This window comes from Acinonyx jubatus, chromosome C2 (assembly GCF_027475565.1).
Source record: "Acinonyx jubatus isolate Ajub_Pintada_27869175 chromosome C2, VMU_Ajub_asm_v1.0, whole genome shotgun sequence".
NCBI lineage: Eukaryota > Metazoa > Chordata > Mammalia > Carnivora > Felidae > Acinonyx > Acinonyx jubatus.
This window is the reverse complement of record NC_069384.1, coordinates 103,508,510-103,530,076: the sequence shown is the minus strand read 5'-3', so window position 1 is coordinate 103,530,076 and position 21,567 is coordinate 103,508,510. Positions and strand designations below refer to the sequence as shown.

Here is a 21,567-nt window from a genome sequence, read left to right as displayed (position 1 = left end):
TCCCACGGGTGCCTCCCACGGTCAGGATCTAGCAGGGAGCCAGGTGGCAAAGTTGCCTGAGAAATGTGGTTTGCGAGTGTCAGCCTCAGCATCATAGAGCAGCAGCTCGTGGCTTTCTTTGCTTCCCTTCCTTCCTGTGTTGGTCTCTTCTATCAGTTTCATTCACTTATTTCTACTAAAATATCACAAGTGAGGGTAGTGTTTGTGATAAAGGGATGTCTTATAAAGAACAAGGGAGGGAATCTACTAAACTATTTAGATTAACCTACAGATTATTTTCCAGCCATTGTTAGGAAATGCTTTTATATTAATGAAGGGAACAGAAATCTCAGGGTTTTTTTTTTTAATGTTTATTTTTGAGGGAGAGCACGAGTGGGGGAGGGGCAGAGAGAGAGAGGGCAGCAGAGGATCTGAAGCAGGGTTTGTGCTGACAGAAAAGAGTCCAATGCAGAGCTTAGAACTCACAAATGAGCCATGAGATCATGACCTGAGCCCAAGTCAGATGCTTAACCAACTGAGCCACCCAGGCACCCAGAAATCTCAGCTTGTTTTTAATATCACATTTAAGTTTCTCAGAGAATAGAATGCTGTGTCATATTCTCATTTCACTTTGAGATTTTGTTTGAAGTCATGTTCATATTTGAGTGTAAAAATCTGTCCTCATAATAGCTGTTCTTATCTTGGTGTTTCTGTCTTGTGTCTAGAAAAAAATGACTCATTTTCTCCTAAAGATTAGAATCCCATGGTATCTCTTTTTGCTACAGTTCCTTTGTGTGTTCATTTGTAGGGCTGATAGAATTGGTAATGATAGTGCCCTCCTTGTGTCATATTCAGAGCAGTTCAACAAGCCTTTATTAAAGGCCTGTCAAGGGCCATGGCTTGGGGCAGAGGACAGACTTGGCTTTGAGTTCCCAGCTCTACCACTTTGGTATCTTACCCTGTTGAGCTCAGTTCTTTGTCTATGATGTGAGAATAAACACTAATGTTGCAGGGATATTAAAGTATTGTGTATGTAAAGCACTTGACAGTGTGTCTGAGAAGTGCTCCATAAATGGTAACATGCCATTATTATTACAGTTTTGATGATCATTCGTAGCTTTAGTAGATACTGTAGACAGTAAAGTTAACAGTAAAGTTTTCATTGTTGAGATATTTGTGTTTTATTTTCACAGTTAATCAGCATGTTAGTTGTCATTGGCTTGGAAGGGCATTTTTCTTTAAAGTTATTAGTTTGTTTAGGATTTATTTTATTGAAACTCCCTTTCCTACCTGCAGAAAGGATTTAGGTGACTGGCTTTTCATTTCTAAAGTTTTAATAAGAGAATTAAAAATAAATAACTCACGGCACCTACGTGGCTCAGTCGGCTGTGTCCAACTCTTGATTTCGGCTCAGGTCATGATCCCAAGGTCATGGGATCGAGCCCCACGGCAGGCTCTGCACTGAGCATGGGCCTTGCTTGGGATTCTCTCTCTCTCTCCCCCTCTGCCCCTCTCTCCCACTTGTGTTCTCTCTCTAAAATAAAAAAAATGTGTACACACACGCACACATACACGCACACACATACACACATACATAACTCAAGTGCCTTAACCACTTATCAGGCCTTGGGTTTTTCATGCTTACTTACAGATTGACACTTTGCTAATCGAAATGGAGATTTAATATGGGCTGGAGTGAGGACATGTATTCTGTTCTAGTGACTAGAGTACTGAATTGAATTTGTTTAGAAAGAAGTTGGGTTCTTTGTTTAACCAGGTCAGAGATTTGCCAGTAACTGTGGGCAAACTCTTTGATTCTTTGCTTATTTTTATTTTGATTGCTATCTCCTTGATTCACAGTAGCTTATAAGAATTTATAAGAATGTTTATAAATAGCATATATTTACCTTGGATGAAGAGGGCTCTATATTAACTATATCTTAGTCTACTTTTGTTGGTATGGGGTAGGGTTCTTAGCCTTTCCTGTGTATCACAAACTCTGAGGGACTTTAGTATATTCAGATCCAAGGCATTACTCCCCACCCTAAGAGCCTGATTCATTTGGGGCTCTAGCATTAGCGTGTGTGTGTGTGTGTGTGTGTGTGTGTGTCTATATCTATACCTGTCTGTCTATCTACCTACCTGTCATCTATCTAAGCTCCACAGATTGTCCTAACATGGAACCAGTTGCAAAACACTGGCATAAAGGAAACAGCCCACCTGTGTGCTTGAGTCTTTCTCTTACATTGTGTCTATTGGCCATTTTTTTGCTTGTTGGATATGGGCACATGTATTAGTTTTCTATTGCTCCTATAACAAACGGCCACAAACCTGGTGGCTTAAAACAACATGTTTATTATCTGATAGTCCTGAAGGCCAGAGGTCTGAAATGGTCTTAAAGGGCTAAAATCAAGCTGTTGGCAGGGCTGATTCCTTCTGGAGGCTCTAAAGAAGAATTTGTTTCCTTGTCTTTTCTAGCTTCTAAAGTCTGCCTGCACTCCATGATTCATGGCCCCACATTCCTACCTCTGCTTCTGTCATTACATATCCTCCTCTGACTTTACCTACTTTCATCTTATGAGTACCTTGGTTAATTACATTAGACCCCCCTGGATCATCCAGGATAATCTCCCCATTGTAAGACCCTTAATTTAATCACATCTACCAAGTCCCTTTTGGCAGGTGAGGAAATACAATCACAGGTTTTGGGGATTAGGATATGGACATGTTTGGGAGAGGCCATTCTGTCTACGGAAGCAAGAAAAAATTCAGATCCCCCCATTTTTCTCATTTGAGTACAGAAACCTCTGAGTTAGCCACACCTTCTTTTTTCTACAGTTTATGATAGGCAAGAGAGGAACATTTTCAAAGACTGGAAGTGATGATACCATATTCAGAAATTTGATTTTATTGATTTTTTAGAAGGCTACCAATTTTTAAATTTTCTCATGCCTTAGGAACTTGTTTCAGAAATAGATTGCATAACATTTGAATCTCATCAGCTTTGAAATGGTGCATTGCTAAAGTTTTCCTCAGGTAGAGTACTTCTCTATCACTAAAACAGTAATTCACAACAGTGTGTGACTTATTCTTGGATTTATTCTCCTAACAAGCATTTGTTGACCGCCAAGTGTGTGTTCAATTCTTAGATACGAGAAGACTGGCTTCCTGACCTTAAGATTAGGGTCTAAGAACTCACTCCTAATGGTTAATATATTTGTATTTCAATATAATTGGTTTCCTTGTAATCCTATGTTTTTTGCTGTATGCATGTAAAAACATCGTGCTGAGAAGGGGCCCACAGACATTCGCCAGAATGTTAAAGGGGTTCTCATGACATTAGTATGATCAAGAACTCCAGTGAGAGGATTCTCATAAATGTGTCACCAAAAAGATGATCATGAGATGCAGGAAGCTGCTCAGGGAAAGGGGAAGCTCCTGGCAATGATTTTCAATGCTAGCTGCTTACTGGGTTGATGAGCAGAAAGTGGGTGGTGCCCCTTAAAACTACCAGTGCCTGGGACACACTGACAGATTCTGATTTGATTGTTCCTGGAAGGGTTCTAATATCTGTCTTTAAACAAGTGATGTTGAGTTTGGTCTTGTAGAGGGGACGTAGAATAGGAAGACCTACAAGAGTACGGCTGAGGTCAAGGGCTCAGTAGAAGAGCTGTAAAGAAGTCTATGGAGCTGGGACCTGGACACAGACAATAAGTCCTTAGTTCATCCCGCTTCTGCCCCAGTTCTTCTGCCACACACTGTCTGCTAAAGACTCTATGACCTTTGAGCAGGGTAGAACCAAATTTAGACATTTGGCAACTCAACAACTTAGCCAGCTCATTTCCTAGTAGGGAAGACAGGTTTCCAGTAGTTAAGAATGTGGGCCTGAGCCAGACTGCTTGGGGGCTAAACCCCCATTCCTCTACTTACTAGCAGTGTGACATTTGGAAATGTGCTTAGTCTTTTTGCCTCAGTTTCCCCAATAATAGTAGTATTTCCTAGGATAGTACCAACAGCTGACTGGGGTAGGTAACTTTTATTGGCTCTGTTTACAGATGGCACTTAGATTAATTTCATAGCTGGTGTTATGGACTGAATGTTTGTGTCCCCACCACAGTACATATGTTGAAGACCTAACCCCCCGTGTCATGGTACTAGGAAGTGGAGTCTCTGGCATTGTAATTAGTTTAGATGAGGTCATGAGAGTGAAACCCTAATGAAGGAATTAGTGTCCTTATAAGAAAAGGAAGAGAGACCAATGCTCCTTTCTCCACCATGTGAGGATTTAAGATGAAGGCTCTCACTAGGTATCAAATATACTGGCTTCTTGATCTTGGCCTTCCAGTCCTTCAGATTGTGGGAAATAAGTGTCTCTTGTTTAAGTCACCCATTCTATAGTAGTTTATTATGGTAGCCCAAATGGACTAAGACAGCTGGTAAGGGGGCAGAACTGAGATTGGAAACCATATCTTTGACTCCCAAACAGGGATGCTTAACATGCAAACCATCTTGGTATTGGGTAATATATGTGCTAAAAGTATGCAGTTAGACATGATGGTGGTCCAAAGGAAGGATTCACTTTATTTGAGTAGGTCAGAGGAGGAGAATCTTCAGCTAGTTTTTTTAAAAAAAATAGTTAACCCTTTTGGAATTGCAAAGAGGATGTGGAAGAAGGCATTCCAGGCAGAGGGAATAGCATGTGTAAAATTCTGGAGACATGGAAGAGAGACTGCATGGGGACCAGATGGCCAGGGGGTAGGGTGTGTGCAGGGAAGCCGGCAGTGGGAGGGAGGCTGTGGAGCCACGTTTCTCCAGGGTTGTGCTACATGGAGTGCATTTTAGAAGCCCTGGACAGGGGCGCCTGGGTGGCGCAGTCTGTTAAGCGTCCGACTTCAGCCAGGTCACGATCTCGCGGTCCGTGAGTTCGAGCCCCGCGTCAGGCTCTGGGCTGATGGCTCAGAGCCTGGAGCCTGTTTCCGATTCTGTGTCTCCCTCTCTCTCTGCCCCTCCCCCGTTCATGCTCTGTCTCTCTCTGTCCCAAAAATAAATAAATGTTGGGAAAAAAAAATAAAAAAAAGAAGCCCTGGATATGCAGTGCAAACACTCCTGAACTAAGACAGAGGGTGGCAGTAGGAGAATGAAGGGCAGAATACAGGCCATATAAAGCATGTTGAATCATTAGAACCTAGTGAGAGATGGTCTATGTGTGTGCGAGGGAGGGATTAGAGGGGAGTCTGGATCATTGGATTGGCACTGGTTGGAATCCAGTAAGGGTTTTTTGTGTTGTTGTTGTTGTTTTTTAAGTTTATTTATTTACTTTTGAGAGAGACAGAGACAGCATGAGTGAGGGAGAGAGAGAATCCCAAGCAGGCTATGTGCTGTCAGCACAGAACCCAATGTGGGGCTCAAGCTCATGAAACTGTGAGATCATGACCTGAGCCAAAACCAAGAGTGGGATACTTAACTGACTGAGCCACTCAGGCACCCCGTGAGTTTTTGATGTACTACTACTTGCAAAGGAGATCTGCCAGGGTAGAGTGATCACACACCCATTCTTCCCAGGCTCCTAGAGGAAAGTGGTGGTGAAAACAGTGTGACTGGGCAGTGACATCTGGGGGGTATCCGTGAGAAAGCCATCTGCATAGCTACAGTTCCCCCTCTTCTGTGACACTGGCTAGGTAATGATAACAATAGTGAAAGCAGATTTGGAGATGTGGAATGTAAGTTTCAGTGCAAAGAGTTGACAGTCATTATGCCAAAGCAAAGTACTGATGTCTGAGAACACTTTGGTGAAGAAGAAGCCTTATGTTGATCATAGAGAAATGAATAATCACTCTAAGGGCATACCAAGGCGACAGAATCATGAAAGGGAGATAAAAATTAAACCGTGCACTCTGTATATGAAGGAGGAAAGTGACTGAAACTTTCTGGACAAGCACCACAGTGTTTGTGTTCTAAATGATGTCATTCAGTTAGAATAAGGACGTGAACGACCAGCTACTGAATTATCCATTTTTTCCATGACTAACTTGCTTTTTCTCTGGTATTTGGTCTTTGGCTTTCTGCTGCTCAGGAGATCCACATCTACATGTTCAACTTTAAATCCTGCAAAATTATTAACATAAAGGACTGTTTTTTAAATTCCTCTAAATTGGTAGGGGGCAATGGTGTCACTTATTTCTGCAGCATGGTATTGATAAGTTGATAAGGTTGTTGTATGTTTTCAAACCTGAATATTTATTTTGTCTCTGTTGGTCACAGCATCCAGCAGGTCACTGTAAAACTTGATTTTATTAGATGTCCTTAAATCTCTCTTAAGGTTAAAATCTGGCACTTCTACATCAACTTACTTCCTAAATTTTTCCTTCAGATCCTTCCTCCAAGGGATTTTTCTTTTTCTTCCTTTACATTGTTACCTTAGAAGGAATTAAGCATTCATCAACTTAACCAAGTTTCTTACTGTGGATAGCACATATGTAAGATACACATTAGTATTGAAATGTTATTAAACCAGGCCACCTGGGTGGCTCAGTCAGTTGAGCATCCGTCCGTCGTCGGCTCAGGTCATGATCTCACAGTTTGTGAGTTTGATCCCCAAGTTGGGCTCTGTGCTGACAGCTCAGAGCTGGGAGCCTGCTTCAGATTCTGTCTCTCTCTCTCTGCCCCTCCCCTGCTCACGTGCTCTCTCTCTCTCTCTCAAAAATAAATAAATATTAAGAAAAACTAAAAATAGAGAAATGTTGTTAAAACAATTCTGTACCACATTTTTCTAAAATTGTCACTCTAACTACCAGAGAGTGTAATTTATATTAGTATTACACAAACTAGGAGGCTGGTTCTGTGTAGTGGGCTTGGAGCCAGCTGAGCTGGGTTCTAATCCTTTCTGTCCCTTCTAGTTATGTGATCATGAGCAAATTATTTGACTTCTCTGTACCGTGACTTCTACATCTATAGAACAAGAGTATTAATAGTACCTAACTTGACAGGGCTGTTAGAGGATTAAATGGCATTGTGTATGTACACTTGACCCGTAATTAATATCAGTTAGTTTTCTGTGTCATCATCATGATCATTCACTCCATTTTCATAACAGCCAAACGAGCCTTGTTTTTCCAAAGGCCTACTGCAGTTTTCTGTACCGGTTGGCTCTCAACAAATTGATGAATCTGAACTTCTGAGTTAGGATGGTAAAAAAAGAAAGTGATTTTTTTTCTTTTTGAGAGAGAGAGAATGTGTGTGCACACATGAGCAAGAGGGGGAGGGGAGGAGGAAGGGAAAGAGAGAGAGGAGAGAGAGAGAATCCCAAGCAGACTCCACACCCAGCCCGGAGTGGTCTCACAACCATGAGATCATGACCATAGCCGAAGTCAAGAGTCAGCTGCTTAACCAACTGAGCCGCCCAGGTGCCCCAAAAAGAAAGTGATTTAAAAATCCTTTCCTTGATTTCTTGAGCCTTTGTTTTTAATGATAGTTACAAAACTCCTGGAATTTTCCACTTAGCTATCTTCCACTTGTGGCCTTACATGTGCAGTGAGAAAAGTTGGGCAACAAAGGGAGACTCTGGGCAGGGCAATTTGTTTGACCTACATTCTTTTACTCTGGTGTTCAAGAGGCTGTATTCATATTTGTGTGTGCAGTCTTGAGTAACCACCTAAATTCCATCTCCTCAGGCATTCTTTCTTCCTGAGGTAATAGATGCAAGCAGCATCCAACACACTCAGACCAAGGTACGCTGCCCGGGCTCCTCTCGGGGAAAGGGAAGGCTAAATGCCAGCACATGGCACAGTGGAAATGAGGCAGGCTCTGGAGTCCACTGACTTGAATTGGAATCCTAACCCCAGGCAAACTGCTTACCCTCTCTGGGCCTCAGCTTTCTCATCTCTGAGATCGGGAAATAGAGAATCACAAGGAGCATGGCACCGCATGGGGCACAAAACAAAACATACTTATCCAGGAAAAGTTGCCTCGCTACCTCCTTTGTGCTAGGCCCTCTTTGAGCCAGGTGCCAGGGACACAGGTGGCCAAGGTGACGAGCCGACAGTGTTAACTGGCCAGCAGACAGACGGCCCCACGGGTTGTTGCAGAGGAGCCTGGTAAACACAGTGATGGGGAATGAGGGGCAGTGAGAACACATGGAAGGTTCATGCTGGGACCTGATGGATGAGCTAGGAGTTTGCCCCCAGTCTGGTGGGAGATGGGAAGGAGGGACATGCAGGAGAGTATTGGGCACACAGAGAAGTTCAGTAAGGCTGGCCAGGTTAAGAAGGATGGGTTGGGGTCCCCTTTAAAAAGCTGGACTTTACCCCTTTTAAAAAATAATCTCTACAGCCAGTGAGGGACTTGAACTCCCAACCCTGAGATCAAGACCTGAGCTGAGATCGAGTTGGATGCTTAACCAACTGAGCCACCCAGGCGAACCAAAAATCCCCATTTTTAAATGCTGGCAACTAAGGGCATTTTTTAAAACATGCAGTTTGTAATCATCTGTGGGCTGGATTCTTCTTTTATCTTTTCCAGAAACCTCAGCTTGTGGCATCTACTTTTTTTTTCCCTTTTCATTCCTCACTAAATCCTTTAGTCCCTCATTATGTCCAATAGAAGTGACTCATGGTGGGGCAAAATGTTCTTGCATTTATAGAAAAGTTACATGCAAAGTCAGTTTATGTATATACAAGAATTTTTACATAAGGAAGAATTTTCAGCTGGGGTGGTAGCAGTTACTGTAAGTAAAATACAGTTGTAAATATTTCTCTGAAGGGAGAAATTTCTTTTTTTTTTTTAATTTGTTTTAAATGTTTATTTATTTTTGAGAGAGAGAGAGACAGAGACTGAGACAGAGTGTGAGTGGGGGTGGGGCAGAAAGAGAGGGAGACACAGAAACCCAAGCAGGCTTCAGGCTGTGAGCTGTCAGCACAGAGCCTGAAGCACGGCTTGAACTCACAAACAGCGAGATCATGACCTGAGCTGAAGTCGGATGCTTAACCAACCAACTGAGCCATTCAGGAGCCCCTGAAGGGAGAAATTTTTGAATTCCAGTCAACTTACAAAAATATTATGGAACACAAACATTTATTTATAAATAAGAGAAAAAAACGTACATGCAGATGTATTCAGTATATATTTACACACAGGACATATGAGTACATAATGATATATTTTTCTTAGGAATTGTCAGATACTTACCTTTTCCTGCATCAAATGATGAGGACTATTTTAAGTAAAAAGGAAAGAAAATTAATATATTCTGCATGGATATTTTGTTATAACTTTTATGGTAAGCAATAACAATAAGCAGGTGCCTCTATTCTGACATTATACAGCTTTAGATTGCTTTTTCATTTAAACACAAGTTTCAGGAATGAACCAAATATTTTGTACCTTCTTTTATGATTGGAACCTTTCATTTTCTAAAATTTAGGGTATGGGGGCGCCTGGGTGGCTCAGTGGGTTGAGCGTCCAATTCTTGATTTCGGCTCAGGTCATGATCTCATAGTTTGTGAGACTGAGCCCCAGGTCTAGCACAGAGCCTGCTTGGGATTCTCTCTCTCCCTCTCTCCCTCTCTGTTCCTCCCCTGTTCATGCTCTTTCTTTAAATTGATAAATAAATAAACAAACAAAATTGAAAATAAGTAAAATAAAAATCAGGGTATTTGCTTCTAAAAGAAGTAACCTATTTAATCAATATTACTACTATATTAATATTTATATTAATCATATAAAACTATATGCAGTTTTATAAATTTATTTTACATACAGTATTCTTTTTTTTATTTTTTATTAAAAAAATTTTTTTTAATGTTTATTTATTTTTGAGACAGAGAGAGACAACATGAACGGGGGAGGGTCAGAGAGAGGAGACACAGAATCTGAAACAGGCTCCAGGCTCTGAGCTGTCAGCACAGAGCCCGACGCGTGGCTCGAACCCACAGACCGTGAGATCATGACCTGAGCTGAAGTTGGCCGCTTAACCGACTGAGCCACCCAGGTGCCCCTACATACAGTATTCTTAAAATCAGCTTCTCATTTTTGTTTACGTCCTTAAAAACATCTCTTGGTATTACAGGTTTTATTGAAATAATGAAAATAAAGGACTTAATGCAGTGCCCGAAATTTGATGATCACGCCATGTGTCAGCAATTGTTATTGTTATGATTAATGATAGCACTGTCCTAAGCCTGACTGACAGTTGAAGAAACAGTCTTAAATAACTGAAGTCCACTATTGTTCTATAACTAGTAAGTTTTAGAGACTAAAAAGACTTTATAAGACACAGTTCTACGAAGCTAAACCCCATACATAGTCTTTCATTTCTAACAAAAAAGAACAAACAAAAGAAACTTTTGTTATTAAGCCATCTATTTGTGTGCTGGGTGCATTGCACATATTAGCTCATTTGATTTTTCTGCAAGTACAGTTGCCCTTGAACAGTGCAGGGGTTAGGAGTGCCAGGCCCCCTGCAGTGGAAAATCTGCATACAACTTTTGGCTTCCCCCAAATTTAACTACTAATAGCCTGCTGTTGACCAGAAGCCTTACTGATGACGTAAACAGTTGATTAACACATATTTTGTCTGTTACATGTATTAAGTACTGTATCCTTTTTAAAAAAAATTTTTTTAATGTTTATTTTTGAGAGAAAGAGAGAGAGAGACAGACAGAATCCGAAGCAGGCTCCAGGCTCTGAACTTTCAGTCCAGAGCCTGACACGGGGCTCGAATCCACAAACTGTGAGATCACACACTGAGCCTAAGTCAGATGCTTAACCGACTGAGCCACCCAGGCGCCCCTGTATTCTTATAATAAAGTAAGCTAAAGAAAAGAAAATATTAAGAAAATCATTTAAAAAGCAAATATAGGAGTGCCTGAGTGGCTTAGTCAGTTGAGCATCTGACTCTTGATTTTGGCTGAGGTCATGACCTCATGGTTCAGTTTGTGAGTTGGGATTCTCTCGCCCTCTCTCTGCCCCTCCCCCAATGACTCTCTCTAAAAATAAATAAACTTTAAAGAATGAAAAGCAAATACATTTACAGTATTGTACTGTATTTATTGAAATAAATCTGTGTGTAAGTGGACATGCAGTTCAAAACAATGTTGTTCAAGGGTCAGGTGTATTGTATGAGGTTTCATTTTATAGATGAAGAAACTGGAAGTACTAAAGGGTTAAATTACTTACCAAGGTCACATTGCAAGTAAGTGGCAAAGCCAAGAAGTGCTCCTAGATCTGAAGCCAAGGCCCATGACCTTCTTCCAGAGTACAGTGTCTTTTACTACATTGTGTCTAATTGATGCTTGCATGTAGCAAGTATTTTACTTGTAACTGATAGCAAGCATTTGAGGAGTTTAGGTCACTAAGAAAATAGTCTTCGTTTCATAAAATTGCTGGCTAAAATAGGAGAAAGCAGTCATCTTGAATAGATAGGGTTTTCTGTAAAACAAACAAAAAGGTTTTGTTCTTGGTTTTTTGTTGTTTTTTTTTAAATCTCTATTTCTTTCCATGTCTGGGAGGTGACCTTTCTGATGTTACACCGTGGGTAGAATTCATTTTGTAGGATGTGAGTGGGATTTGGGGAGTATGATGGGAATGACTGATGAATCCATACCCCATTCGTAAGTGGCTTGTCATGTTAAAAACAGTGCAGTCTGGTCTCACAGATGAATGGAGAAAACATAAACGATGGATATAGGAAAGTATCAGTTCAGATTAGGTTTAGCTGTGAGTGACAAAAAAGCCCCAAATGCCAGTGCCTCAAACAAGATGGAATTTTATTTCTCATGCATGTAAAAGAAGTGTGGAGGTCAGGAATATAAGGCAGTTTCAAAATGAAGATTTTTTTCGGTTTTGCTGCTCCATCATCCTCAGTACATAGCTTTCTTCCTCATCATCCAGGCTCGCTGCTTGAACACCTTCTATTACACTGTAATCCAGCTGGTAGGAAGGGGCAAGGACACATCTCCCTTCCTTTAAGGACACTTTCCAAAGCCACACATGACACCTTTGTTTAGATCTGTTTAGCCAGAATGTACTCACAGGTGCGTGAGTACACACACTTGGTTGCAAGGGAGGCTGGAAAATGTAGTGTCATCCTGGGGTGTGGGGGTGGGGAGATATTCTATCAATGAGAAAGAGGGAGAGAACAGATACCGGGAGATAAGCAACGTCTGTCACAGAAAGAATGAAAACCGTGTAACAGAGAGAGATTGCCTGTGGTCCTCTGTTGGCGGATACCTTATACAGTAAAACCTTGGCTTGCGAGCATAATTCATTCTGGAAACATGCTTGTAATCCAAAGCACTTGTATATCAAAGTGAATTTCAAGAACCTTCGGCTCAGTTGTGATCATGCGACATTTAGCGTCACGTACTACTCGTATTGCAAGACATCGCTCATTTGTCAAGTTAAAATTTATTAGAAATGTTTGCTCATCTTGCAAAACACTTGCAGAACAAGTTACTCACAATCCAAGGTTTTACTGCGTATGCTTTGCCTTGGATGGGAATCCTGGAACGAACATACAAATGCAGGTCCTAACCTTTTGGTCCGGGTATCTGCCTTTGAATGAATGATAGAAATCTTTAGGAGCCTGTGTCTTTAAAAAAAAAAAAAAAAAAAAAGCAAGGATGACAATTTTATCTTTTTTGGTAGCTCTTTTGAATACTGCTTCACTACAAATAAGACCTACCTACCTGAGGAATCACATCGTTAATGAATCACTAGCTCAAAAGTTGCACTTACGTTCAGAAGCTCGAAATTTCCATTTGCAGGTCTGAGCTGCCCTGACATGGATACTGGGTCCATGAGGCCCATGGATTTTGAAGGTTTTGCGACCTTCTCTCATTAGCACATATACACTCAGGGTATCTTGTCATGGGTGAGAAGTAAATGTATGTATTGGGAAGAATGTTTAGGGACCTGGCTGCTTTTTGTTTTTGTTTTTCTTGTGCTTTCTCCTGCCATAGTGCTCTTTCATTTCGAGGATTATTGAAATAATCCTAGCAACTATTTTTTGAATGCTAAACCCATTGCATATGTTATTACGCTTAAAGTTCAAAACAACTCTGAAAGGTAGGCTTTATTCATTCTCATTTTATAGACAGAAAAGCTCAGAGTCACATAACTAGTAAGGAGAGTTGCTGAAATTTGAACTTGGGTCCAGTGGACTCCAAAATCCATGCCCATTATCACCATACCCCTTCATCTTAAAAAACACAAGAAAGTGCAAGGACCCATTCAACGTTTCTTTTTGTATAATAGCCTAAGGAAAGCAGAGATGTGGGGGTCAGTTGTCCTGGTCCCTGGACTTGTATGGGGACTCCCTCAACCCTCTCCTTGGTTCTTTACTGAACCAGGGATCTATGGGAACTGCCACTGTTGTAGAGACAGAGGAGTAGACAGCTTAGAGCTCTCCAGGGGAGGGAGGTCAGTAGCAAAGAGCTGGGCTGGAGCCCTATTCTTTCCCCAGTTTGTTGCTTTCCCAAGGTCTTGCTTTTTAGCACTCTGTGTGGGTTGTTTTTGTTTTTGTTTTTGTTTTTGCAGTTGCCTTCATTGTATAGCTGTCCCTACACATTTGTAGTTTCCAGATGACTGTCTGTATCTCTAGGGCTTTGGGTTTTTTCATCATCAGGGCGGGTGGGGGGTGGGCGTGAGGAGGAGAGAGGGAGGTAGGGAAGGAGTGGAGGGGAGGGAGGTGGTTACTGAAGGAAAGGCAGGGAAACTACTTTCAGTGTCATCGCAGCAAATTTCTCCTCAATCTTTACTGGTCCAAATAGGGTCCAAATAGGTCCAAATAGGGTCACATGTTTGTCCCTGACCCAATACGGGAAGCTGGGAGGTGGAATAATGCAAGTTAACTTTGAGCCGCAAATCCCACTGCCAGATTAACTTCCCCCAATCACCTGGGCTTTGCACAAGAAGCTGAGGGTACCCAAATAAAAGTAAAGGTTGTATTTATAAAAGATTGGGACTAGGTTTTGGGAAAGCACTAGTATCTTTTGAACTCAATCAGCCCCAACCCGCACTCTACCAGCACCCCAGGACCCCAGACCCCAGAACTTGGGCTCGTCACTTGACCGGTGACTTTTGGAAGGCTGCTGACCCCTAGTGTTTGAAGTAGAGCATTGGACAGGGAATCCAGAGATTTGGGGTTAACCTTTGAAAGGATCACAGAATCACAAAATCTTGTGCCATCCCCTCACACAGTGAGGGTGTGAGCAAAATGAAACTTCTGGAAGTACTTTAATGAGCACAAAGCGCCAGCCACTGGCACACCGATGCTTAGCGAATTCTCGTGTGAGTAAATGAAGAACCCAAATGTTACTCAGCTCTCCTGCCCCCCTCCCCAGCCACCGCTTTCACTTGTAAATATCAAATATATCAAATATATCAGCCTAATTGTGGTCACAAAACAACCACTACAAAGCAGCGAATTATATTCGGAATATGTGCATGTGTATATGAAAGCACGTTTTGTGATGTGAAATGCCACTACCTGGTAGGATAGCTGAGAAGGCTACTCGTTATGCAGGGCGTTATTTTAACCAAATCAACAAGCACTGCTACCGTGAGGTCTGCTTGGAGCGGTGGGCGAAGCTGTGTTAGATGGGGTGCCCTTGGTCTGTGGCTTTGAGGGAACAGGATATTGCTTGTGTTCTGTGTTTTGGGGTAGGTGTGGAGAGGAAAGGCAGGAAAATGGTCATTCTAATATTAGACGAATCTCAAGAAAATTGAATAATAGTATGGTCTTACTGTGCTTTGCTTTTGATTGACTTCCAATTCAAGTGTCACATGGCATTTCTCGGGATAAGAAAAATCTTGCACAAACCCAGGAGTGGAAATGAACCGCCACTGGCCGTGGAGGGCACCGAAGGACAGCTAGGATTTCTCAATCTGAGGTCTGGGAGAGAGTTCTGGGAAATGGTGGCAGCGGCAGCCGCAGCTGTAGAACTTCCGACAGCTGTTTGGTTTTGGCAGGCCAAGCTGCCGCTCGCGGAAGAGAGCTGTGCGGCTTCCATCCAGGGCCCCTCCTGTCATGCAGCCTGTAAGATGCCTTCCAGGAGAGGAGTCACGCTCTCTCCCTCTCTTCCCCTTTTCACAGGGAGAAGGAAAACGGGCAGGGAAGCGCCACGGTGGTCAGATGGGTCATGGATGTGGAAAAAAATGAAACCACTGATGCAAAGTGATTGGACAAATCAGACTGTATCCCTGCATCCAAAAGTATCGTACCAGTTTTGCTGGCCTCCTCTCGTCTCTTAAGTAAAGGAAGTGCCATTTATTGTCAAGACTTACCGTTATGTTTGTTAAATCTTTTTTAAATGCATTTTTAAATCTTTATTTTAAGGGAGAGGGAGAGGAGGAGGGGCAGGGAGAGAAAGGAGAGACACAGGATCCCAAGCAGGCTCCGCACTGTCAGCGCAGAGTGCTGGCTAAGCTACCCAGGCTCCCGTATAATTGCTTTTTAAAACATTATTCAGATTTATGAACGTCTAAATGCTAAACAGACTAAAAAATAAAGACCAATTTGTAAATAAGCCTATTTTAATGTTGCTTACAATAGAATACATAGTTCTCTTGATGGCTGCAGGTAGGTAAGGCTGTCTGGCTGTATTCAGAGAACCACCACAGTAATGGTGTTTTTCTAACTGGTGAGTAGCCTTCAGTAATTGTCAAGAGTTACTTGTCTGAAAGTGCTGTCAAACCAGCAAGACTGCATTTATGCATCCATCGTTTTCAGGATTGTTGGTAACCTGGGCATATTTTCCCCAAATAACCTTGCCTCCTTGTGTCACAAGGCCCAACTCCCTCACGTTCACCTCAATGACAGTACCTTTGGTAATAACACCCAAAGACCTATATAGTGGGGATGAGGGATTCTTTTTTACACCAAGTATCGGCAGACAAAAGGTGGCTTTCAATTCAGGATGTGTTACGTGGGCCTTTTTGAAACGTAAGCCCATTGGCCTAATGAATCTTTCATATTTAGGTGGTTTTCGAGTAAAGCCATCTCCAACAAAGCAGACTTTAGTAACCATCCTCTTCCATGCTTTCTTTTTTCTCTTTCCTGTTCGAATAGCTTTTAATACTTCTGTTTCTCCCTGGGCACGAACTTTGGGCATAGGGACTTCCCATTTTCCTGCTTTCTCTTTTCATTTTTGTTTAATCATATTGGAAAGTACTTTAGCTCGGGACTGTCCCTCCCTGTCCAGTAGATATGCAGGTACTGCTCCTTGTGGAGTCTTTTCATTCTTTGGCTTGGTGTTTCTCTTTTCATGCATCTTGATAGTCTTTTTCATTTGTATTTTCTCAGCGTGGCGCTGTTTATGGTAAAGCTTACCAATCATCTTTTTTGCCTTCTTTGAACGTTCATGAGCCTCTTGACCTTCCTTCTTTCTCTTTTTCTCATGGTGATCCAAACGATAGCCATAGTGCTTCCGGCGTAACTCAATATATTCGTTTTGTGGCTTGGTGACGGCTGCAGAGCCACCGGGTGCAGCTGCCAGGGCACAAAGACTTATCGTTATTAATACAATTTTGGTATTTTGTAGAGAATGACAATGGACACTAAATATTCTAGCTTTCAGTTGACACATTGCAGGTTTCCACTTTGCATTCATTCCTCTCTTTTAAGGTACATAGTATTCTTACAGAAATATAATTTTATTCAGTCGGTGTTTAACCAAGACTTAGAAGACTACTTAAGTTGCAAGCCAATCCCAATCAGCCAGTGTGAACAGTCCTGTGTTAAGCTGTTTTGGTGCTTCAGGGAGAAAGTGATGGAAGGGACTCCATGTTGGTTTCATGAAACTGAGGTATGAATAATGGGCAAGTAATGGACTACCTGGTGTTCATGCCAGTAGACCCCCCTCCTGCACATCTGCTTTCACAAGCACTTGACACAGGTTCTACATTTTTTAAATTGCCAAGTACATAAAATTGGTTGGTGTGTTTTCCTAAGTGCTCTCTGTGACTCTGTAAAAGGAGCATTAACCATTAGGAAGGTTACAACACTGGGTAGAAAAGTAAAAGTATTTTTTGAATTTTATTCTCCACAGGTTAACTTTTAGCTTCAATGTGTTTTTGGTTTTGTTTTGTTTTTGCTCCCCCACCCCTACCACATTGGCATATGTGAGAGTGTGTGTGTGTGTGTGTGTGTGTGTGTTGAATAGATAATAACTAATTAGGAATTCTCTTGAGAAAAAGTCTCAGCCAGAGAAATATGGGGAAACCATGCTGGAGAACTCTGACACAGCTGTTTAATTTTGGCAAGGAAGAAAATTGGAGTTCTTCTTCGTTTGGGTATATGAGGCACCGTTGTACCATGCTGCAGTGTGATTTGACCGGAGGGAAGCTAATGCATGGGCACGTGCTTTATACCTGCTGTCTTATTTGGTCCTCAAATAACCCTTTGAAGCAGGTGTTACTATTCTCCTTGTAGAGACAAGGAAGTTGAGACTTAGCTAAGTTACAAAATTTGCCCAGGCATATTTTTTAAAGGATTTGACCAACTTTTGAATCCAGACATTTCTAAACTCAAAGACCCTGTTCTTTCTACTACACCAAATGGCCCAGTACCCAACTTATGTTGGGTTAAATAAGTCTTTTTTGTCTTTTAAATAAAAATGCAAGCAACATTGAACATTTATTCTGTTTAGTGTTTCTCAACAGAGTAACAGATAGTTTCTCTGGAGCCCTTACGTTTTCACTGAGAATTTGATTGCTTTTGTTTTCATTTTGATAAGAACCCATTCCTATTCTGGATAGTAAGCATATTCTGGATCACCTGGATTGTCACTTTATAACTGAGTACTACTCTATTATGTAAGCAATTCTGGTTCTATTTGTGTTTTCATTGACACCAAGAAATATTTCTCCACCTCAGAGATTGCTAGCTGCTCTACCAACATCCACTCTTTCTTACTTCCTTACTAACAGAACCCTGATTTGACTGCAGGTGGCAATATTCCTGTATTACCCAGACTCTCTTGAAGTTAAGAATGGCCATGTGACACATATCATTCTGGCCAATGATATGTAAGAGAGTTATTGGGTGGGGCTTCCCAGAAAGATTCTTAAACATGGCTACTTAGAGGCTAATGCATTTTGCACTGTCTGTTCTTTCTCCTTTTCTAGGCTGGAAAGAGATTGAGTTATGACCACGAGGGCAGGAAAACATGCTAGGGATGGCTGCAAACAGGATGAGTCTGAGTCTCTGATGACTACAAAAAAACCCCACAAAAAACAAACAAACAAACAAAACCCCACAACATCATGACAGTGATGGATATGGCTATCTACACACTACTTATTATATGAGAACCATAAGCTGATATTCAAAATAGCTTTAGTGTGATGGGGTGCCTGGGTGGCTCAGTTGTTTAAGTGACTGACTCTTGATTTCGGCCAGGTCATGATCTCACAGTCTGTAAGTTCAAGCCCCACATCAGGCTCTGCACTGACAACATGGAGCCTGCTTGGGATTCTCTCTCTCCCTCTCTCTCTCTCTCTCTCTCTCTCTCTCTCTCTGCCCCTCCCTGCTCTCTCTCTCTCTCAAAAAATAAACTAAAAAAATTTTTTTTAAATGGCTTTAGTGCGATAATTTATATACCATGAAATTCACCTGTTTTAAGTGTATAATTCAATGATTTTTAGTAAATTTTCAAAGTTGTGCAAACATTGCCACTACTCAAATGTAGAAGAAGATCCTGCTTACCAAATCCCACTCCCAACCCTAGGCAAGTATTCATCTGCTTTCTGTTCCTATAGATTTGTCTTTTCTGGACATTTCGTATAAACAGAATCATACAATGTGTAATTCTTTTGCATCTGGTTTCTTTCACTTAGCTTGCTGGTTTTCAGGTTCATCCATGTAGTAGCATGTATCAGTAGTTCTTTCTTATTGCTGAATCATATTCCATTATATAGCTATCCCACATTTTGTTTATCCATTCATCAGTTCATGAACATGTGGATTGTTTCTACTCCTTTGATATGAGTAATGTTGCTATGAACACATACATGTCTTTGTGAGACATGTGTTTTCATTGATCTTGGGTGGATACTTAGGAGTGGAATTACAGGGTCATATGGTAAATTTATGTTTAACTTTCTAAAAATTTATTTATTTTTGAGACAGAGAGAGTGAGAGAGAGAGAGAGCACATGCGAGTGGAGGTGGGACAGAGAGAGAGAGAGAGAGAGAGAGAGAGAGAATCCCAAGTGGGGACTCCATCTCACGGATCGTGAGATCATGACCTGAGCTGAAATCAAGAGTCAGACTCTTAACCAGCCGAACCATCCAGGCGCCCCTGTTTAACTTTTTTTAAAGAAACTGCCAAATTGTTTTTCAAAGTTGCTGTACCACCTTACATTCTCACCAGCAATATATGAGGGTTCCAGTTTTCCCATATTCTCACTAATAATTATTTTGTCTTTTTGATTATACCCATTCTATTGGTCATGAAATGGGATCTTACTGTTGTTTTAATTTGCATTTCCCTAATGACTAATGATATTGAGCATCTTTTCATGTGCTTATTCATTTTTTAATGGGTTTGTCTCTTATTAGTTTATAAAGAGATTTTTATATATTCTGGTTAGAAATCCTTTATTAGAAATACTATCAGCACATATTTTGTTCCAGACTGTGGTTTATATTTTCACTTTATTTTTGATAATTTTGAAACACTAAAGTTTTTAATTTAAATGAAGTGTATTTTTCCCATGTTTTTTCTTTTATATATTATGCTTTTGGTGTTGTATTTAAAAACACTTTTCTGTGTCCTTTATATTTCCACATAGACTTTAGGATCAGCTTATCAATTTCTACCTAAAGTCTACTGGAATTTTGATAGGAACTGTGTTGAATCTATAGGTCAGTTCGAGGATAATTGCCATCTTAATTATACTGAGTGATGTAATCCACGAATATAGAATGTCTCTCCATTTTTTTAGGTCTTTAATTTCTCACAGCAATAATTTATAGTTTTCAGTGTATAAATCTCATACATCTTTTATTTCTTAGTTTCTGAAGTCACTGTTTTACGGACTTTTTCCTGCTAAATTGAAATCCTGATTCATGTTCTAATTGGCAAATAAAATAGAAAGTTAAAGGAATAGAAGTAGACTTAACATACATAAATAATATTTTCCTGTGAAGGGTAAATGATTCTTGGTGCATTATATAAATGATCAGTTTCACAGTGGAAAATGAACACAAATGGTGAAGAAACCAAATAACTGCAGGGCACACAGAACATTGGCATATCCTGGGCACCTGGGTGCCTCAGTCAGTTGAGCATCCGACTCTTGATTTCTGCTCAGTTCATGATCTCATGGTTGGTGGGCTCAAGCCCTGTATTGGATTCTGTGCTGTCAGCGCAGAGCCTGCTTGGGATCCTCTGTCTCCCTCTCTCTCTGTCTCTCCGCAGCTCTTGCTCACTCGCTCTCTCTCTCTCTCTCTCTCTCAAAATAAATACACTAAAAAAAATTGGCATATCCAACCTGAATGAACCTTTGCCTTATAGTTAGTACCATATGTGTGAAAGCCAATAAAGCAACATGATCTGCCACAATAACTCAGTATTTTTTCACTGTAATTAACTGGTTGTATATCATTTTTGTTTATATTTATAAATTTATTTTATGTATTATCAGCATAAAGAATTTATACCTAGTTTTACATTTATTGGCCCAATATTTTTCCCTTTAATGGATGTCTGGTATTCAACAATGGGGAAACACTGATTTTAGTTTATTAGTTTACAGAGCATTTTCAGTTTACCATCTTATTATTCTCACAGCAACCCTGGAGCTTGGGTAAACTAAGGGTTTTTAGTATTCCCACATTATAAATGATGCAGATAAAACTCATAGACATAACTGATGTGCATAATTTTATACATCTCTAATGTGGCAGTTCTGGGATATAAAATTAGGAATTCAGACTCCAAATCCCTAACCCTTTCTGCTACATGTATTAGTGATTCTTGATCACTTTCTTAAACCCTACTAAGGACACAAGGGAAATATAAAACTTTTGTGAGGCTTTGCAATCTATGTAGGGAGGTAAAACCCATGAAACGTGTTAAAAGTAAGGTTAGTGCAAGAGAGCCCACAGCCCAGACACCAAGTTCTTTTGGCATCTACAGAATGCAGACAACTCAATGGACTTGAGTAACTGAGTAGGAAAACATGACCTGAACCATGTAGAGGGCACTATCAGGCAGCCCAGATCCATGACCCCACCCTACCTGCCTTCGGAACTGGAGCACTCATTCCCCCCAGCTGCTTGGAATATTAACAGTCAACAGTTCTCTTCCAGGAGCCTCTCTGGGGAATTGCCCATGGCCAAAGATAGCTGCCTTGCCCAAGGGCAGCCCATATCTAATGTCTGGTTGATGGTGGGGGGACTTAAAGGCTGACCCTTTCTTCTCAGCTTGGGTCAACTCTGAAGAGCCATCCCAGCCCCAGAGCTCCCTTACAGGATGAGCTAGGCTTTTCTGCAGCTGCATTAGCAGCCGGCTTCTCCTTCTGCCCTATATTACTTCCTCTAGTCCCTCCCAGCTGTAGATCCCCAGCGTGCTCCTTGATGAAGTTC

General features: G+C 41.1%; 2 protein-coding genes across 2 annotated transcripts in view; one reads left to right on the top strand and one right to left on the bottom strand.

The window, feature by feature from the left end:
* Positions 1-21,567, top strand: part of SCHIP1 (schwannomin interacting protein 1) — a 122,014-nt gene that overhangs the window by 24,216 nt on the left and 76,231 nt on the right. The window lies entirely within an intron of this gene.
* Positions 15,331-17,053, bottom strand: LOC106969468 (ribosome biogenesis protein NSA2 homolog). Its single transcript, XM_053221265.1, is given in 1 exon segment — positions 15,331-17,053. A coding segment is annotated over 1 exon segment (921 nt). The 5' UTR covers positions 16,587-17,053; the 3' UTR covers positions 15,331-15,665.